This window comes from Mchenga conophoros, linkage group LG3, assembly GCF_057382185.1.
Source record: "Mchenga conophoros isolate Kocher_MC1m ecotype Shallow Benthic linkage group LG3, M_conophoros_male_GT1.1, whole genome shotgun sequence".
NCBI classification, from domain to species: Eukaryota; Metazoa; Chordata; class Actinopteri; order Cichliformes; family Cichlidae; genus Mchenga; species Mchenga conophoros.
The window spans coordinates 52750285-52755137 of NC_140528.1; the positions used below are offsets into that span (position 1 = coordinate 52750285).

The 4853-nt window shown below is 36.2% G+C and overlaps 1 protein-coding gene across 1 annotated transcript; it reads left to right on the forward strand.

The window, feature by feature from the left end:
- Positions 1 to 361: 361 nt before the first annotated feature.
- LOC146579433 (uncharacterized) lies at positions 362 to 3939 on the forward strand. The gene is made up of 4 exons (XM_085267954.1): positions 362 to 1360; positions 1982 to 2134; positions 2485 to 2574; positions 3050 to 3939. The coding sequence occupies exons 1-4, from the start codon at positions 362 to 364 to the stop codon at positions 3356 to 3358; spliced, it is 1551 nt and encodes a 516-aa protein (XP_085124080.1). The 3' UTR covers positions 3359 to 3939.
- Positions 3940 to 4853: the final 914 nt, after the last annotated feature.

Below are 4853 nucleotides of genomic sequence, written 5' to 3' on the forward strand. Positions count from 1 at the left end.
GAGATCAATCTGTGTCTTTGGGTAAGATCATTTAAAAACAATTGTGCTGGGTGATAAGTATGTTGTACCTCCATGTTTAACCTTGTTTGCGTGGGAAATCGTGATGGAATTGGTAACATCATGCACTGGTGGATGTGATTAAAGAAAAGGAAGGACTGTTGAAAAAGTGTGCACGGTGCACGGTGCTGTCACATATAAATGTGTATGGGATACCTTGGGCACACTAACTGGTGTTGTTTTGTTTTGTTTTTTCTCAGAGTTAAGTTGTATTAGTGTTATAATGATAAAATATGAGGTTTGTTATAAAACTGATTGTAATTACATTTTCCTATTCTTTCCTAACAGACAGTGAAGAATGAACATGACAGCTCCAGCTATTCTCAGAGTTATCCTTGGACCAGACAGTAGTCAGAGGGTCATGATTTCTGCTGGTCTGCCTTCAACTGTTGCTGAACTGGAAGCTGAAATAAAGACTCAGTGCAAAATAATGGAACCCTTCCGATTGCAGTTCATGGACACACTTTTTGGCAACGAGTTTGTGAACTTAACTTCAATGGAAGAAATCCAAGACAAAGCGACAATCAAAATTGTATACACATCCTTCCAACCTCAAGACCAAGGTGAAGACACATTTTCTTTTCCATCAACCAGTGCTCTTGATGACACATCTACTTCTGGTGACAGCACCGTGACTCTTTCATCTCCAGAGTCTACATCATCACGGTCTTCGTGGCCAGATTTGTTCTGCATTCCCAATTTCACATATGATGCTGAAATTAAGCTTGCGCAGGCCCATGTAGCTTTCAAAGAAAATGGGATGCTGCTGATCCCTGATCCAAAGCTGAAGTCCGACATTTTGGAGGGTTTAATCCAGGAGGTAGTCAAGCACACAGTCTACCTCACAGACAGTAAGTTTGACCAAGTTGCAGAGGCACTCATCCTGAAGCATCCATGTTTAAAAGAAAAAGGCTCACACAGTGGCTATGCGGGATGGAAGTTGAGCCTCAAATACAAGTTATCAAACTACCGCACACATCTCCGCAAAATAGGATGTCCTGAAGTATGTGTGAATTCTTTGAAAAATAAGCCAGCTGAGAAATGTTCCCCTGCTTCTGCCGTTAAGCGACCAAAGAGGGGTGAAGTGGATTACTGCCCCTCTTTTCCACTTGGAGAAAGTGAACAGTCCCTTGAGAAGATGAGGGTTGAACTCCTTTCCGATGTGAAGAGGCGCAACAACAGAGAGACAGTCATGGATAAAATGAACAGAACATATGCATTGAGAAGACAAGAAGTCATTTTTGATGCTCCCATGATCAGAAATGTACAAGAGAGATGGCCGGCTCTTTTCTTCCCAGCAGAGGTAATTTAAGTACGGAAAAGAGGACAGCAAAAAAAAAAAATGCATTAACCCTCTCAGGCTCAAATTAAGTTTTTGTTGCTAATGCACAACCAAGTCCCGCAGTGGTACTTCTGAGTAAAAAAAAAACCTCATAAAATATGTATGTGGGGTAATCAGGTTGTTAGTTTTTAACTGTTGCAAATCGGCAACGCCTGCCTCAAGAGGATTAACTAGTTGTGTCATAGATGTGTTAATGTGTAAAGGTAGTCCATATGGAAAAGATATATATAAATATTCTAAAGTTTGTATCTGTCTTTTGTGAAACTTGTATGAAAAGCATACATGAGAGAAAACAGATATAAGATCCCTTGAAAAATTATATAAATGAAACTTTTGGATACTTACTAAAATAATATATGAAAGTGGCCACTTTCATGAGTAAATCATATAAGTCTTATGTGATTTACTATATCAAGCAAGCCAAATCTGATGCAAGTCTTTAATAAGTTTTTTCTATTTCTTTTTCATATGGGAGTGCTTGACTTTATTAGGATGTGTGTCCATATATTGCATAGCAGAGTCCAGATGAAGAACTATGCTCTATACCAGCCATTATTTGAAAATAATTTCATGTTGTTTCAGATAAACGCAGAGTTCAAACGCATCACAACCATGACTTTACAGTCAAGGTTTCTGTCGCAGCTTGACTATCTCTCCGAAAGTCTCCTGAAAGTGTTTGCAACGCGATCAGGGGAGCAGGGCAGGAAGATAAAGGATGTAACTGCCATGATGACAGTAAGAACTTTTAAATTATTTAACTACAAAGTGTATATGCATTGCATTAGGTCAGTAAAAGATTTATACGTTGCATCCTTTGCAAAGCTCAACTTTTACTTGTGAGTACCAATTCTACTGAAAGGACCCTATCATTTTCGTCATGCATTTAGTGTCCCACTGTGAAAAATTGATCTTTTTTATATGATCTGGAAACTATTTAGTCCACTCCCTAAAAATCATGTCAAACTTTTGAAAATTGTTTTGCTGGTGTTGCATGTTGATGACTGGTTCAAAAACACTGTCTTTGATCACTTTCTTCTATGCTACTGAAAATTTATCTATTTTTTTTCTTTGTTATAATTCTTAAGGATGACATTGATGCTCGAAGGGAGTCCCTCATCAAAGGACTGTGCTTCTATCTGAATGAAAATCCTGACATCTTGGTGCAGGAGTACATGGTGAGTGTTTTATGAGTAGATTGTGGCTTTGCAACGTTTTTCAAAATGTATTCAGATAGCCATTTAATTCTCCTTGGACTAGGCAGGCCTAGTAGTCCTCTTTAATAATATGGCAAAGAGATTCTAACACTGAGATTAAAACAAAAGGTTAAACTTGTTCGCTACATCGCTTTTGTTTGGAAAAAAAATTGCCCAACTGTGAGGCTGAAAGAAAATCTAAATTCTTCTGAGTGACATAGCCTGGCTTGCTGGTGGGCCAATGACTTTCTAACAAAAGACTAATGTAGACCTTGAATGCCCTTCATTTGAAATAAAAAAAAAACAAAAAAAACTTTGTGTGTGTGTGTTCTATTTGTTGTTGTTGTTTTTTTCGTTTAGAAACAGATCATGAATGGCAGCATGACAGGGCACTGAATGTAAAAAAGAGGATTTGTCTAAAAAAGGAATCTTAAAGAAATGTTTTATCTTTAACCAGGACATGACCGAGGCCACTGCACTGACTGCTATAGAGAAAACAACGGTGGGCATTTATGTCTCCAGAGATACGCCAGGCAATGACTGTCCTGATGTTGGCATCATCATCGAGGGTGTGGTGGTTCTTCAGGATTTGGATAGTGTGGCCCTTGCAGTTGCCATGCTTTTTGGACTGTTTTACTCGTTGAACATGAGTTACCCATCACAGCTCCGCTACACCTTTGAGGTCATTCAGAAGGTGGTAATGGAATTGGATGCAACTCTGCTCTCAAGAAAAGCCCAAAATTTAAAGACAAAACTGCTCATGTAAAGAAAGTTCACTGTTGCTCGGCATGTGAGGTGGTTTGCTCTCTCACTTGTTCTCCTGCATTTTGGAGGTTCGATATCAACGACAAATCAGTGTTCACTATTGTGTACTTTGTAAATGCCATATAGATGGGGCCTGGCTTGGTTTTGTTGTTTCCTTTTTGCTCTCTGTTCAAGTTTTCTAATTGGCAGCATTTTTAGATTTTGGTTTATTTGTTTTTAAAAGTGAAGAAATGTAGGATTGTTCACCCCAAATAGTCCCATCATGGCTATGTGAAACAGCATTTTAGGTTTAATTTAGTTGGTGTAAGATTGCTTTGATGGTTTTATGTTTTAAACCAAGATGTTTCAGTATGATCATTGCTGGAATTTTTGAAACTTCTTTTGTATTTGTTAATTTTTTTTAAGTCACTCTATCACTGTTATTTCTGTGGCTCTTTAATAAAGGTTTTGACTTGCAAGTGGTATTTTTTTCTTTTTTTAGTAATTAGGGCAAAATGCATAATGTTAATGATAAGGTTAATAGGTAGGTGTTTCCCAATCCAGTAATTTTAGAGTTAATGGTAACTAACATTATGTTAAATTATTTACAATTGTAATTGTTTATTTAATCTTAAAACCTTAAGCAGAATTTTTTGTATTACTGTTCTCTTTCAAAAAGGTAACCTGTGTTTTTCTGTGTTTTGTCAAGTCAATCATGGCATAGATATTAGACCTTTTAGTTTATTTATTTTTTCTCCCCACTCAGGTTACCATCTTGAAAGAGAACAGTGCGATATGTTATAAAGCTTACATTAAAAAATGTGTACTTGATACTAGAATATAATAACACATTGTTAAACGAAGATAACGTGTAGTATTTAAGTGACCAATTAGTGTTGGGTAAAAGTTACTCAATAGTGTTGGATTAAAGTGAGAAAATTATGAAAGAATAAAATATTCCAAGACTTCAAATTACTTCAACAGAACATGTCTCAGTCACATTTTATCAACACAAAATTTATAGGTTTATTGAAAGTGAATAACTTGTGTTAATTTAACACAATTTTTTCATTTGCTGCCAAAGCAAAGCATCTGTGTGCAACAAATGTCCACCATTGAATTAAATAAATCCAACAACATATTTTTTTCAGTGCACCAATGATCTAGATATTCACAACATTCATAAGGAGATTCTTAAGGTCTTAAGTTTTGTTGTTTTTATGTTTTACAAAAAAAAAACTTCACATTTTTTATATTTTTAAACGAAAGTGACATGCAAGGATATTTTTCTTTAGTGATGTTGCTTCAGCAATCTCAAATACTAATTATTCTGGGAATTTTTATGGTCAAACTATGTGATTTTCCAAATGTGTGTGTGTGGAGTAAAATGACCTTGTTCTTATGATGTTGTCACCGTGAATCATTTAGGATTAACAACACAAATTGTATCGATAGCAGAAACAGTCTTATAACTTATAATTCTCACACGTTACCGCTAGTTTTACAAACGCAGTCTT

Bases quoted from the DNA above. Each gene is read 5' to 3' on its own strand.
- LOC146579433 (XM_085267954.1), top strand. From the start codon at position 362: ATGACAGCTCCAGCTATTCTCAGAGTTATCCTTGGACCAGACAGTAGT. The intron at 1,361-1,981 runs GTAATTTAAGTA...ATGTTGTTTCAG, and splicing joins CTCTTTTCTTCCCAGCAGAG to ATAAACGCAGAGTTCAAACG. The intron at 2,135-2,484 runs GTAAGAACTTTT...ATAATTCTTAAG, and splicing joins ATGTAACTGCCATGATGACA to GATGACATTGATGCTCGAAG.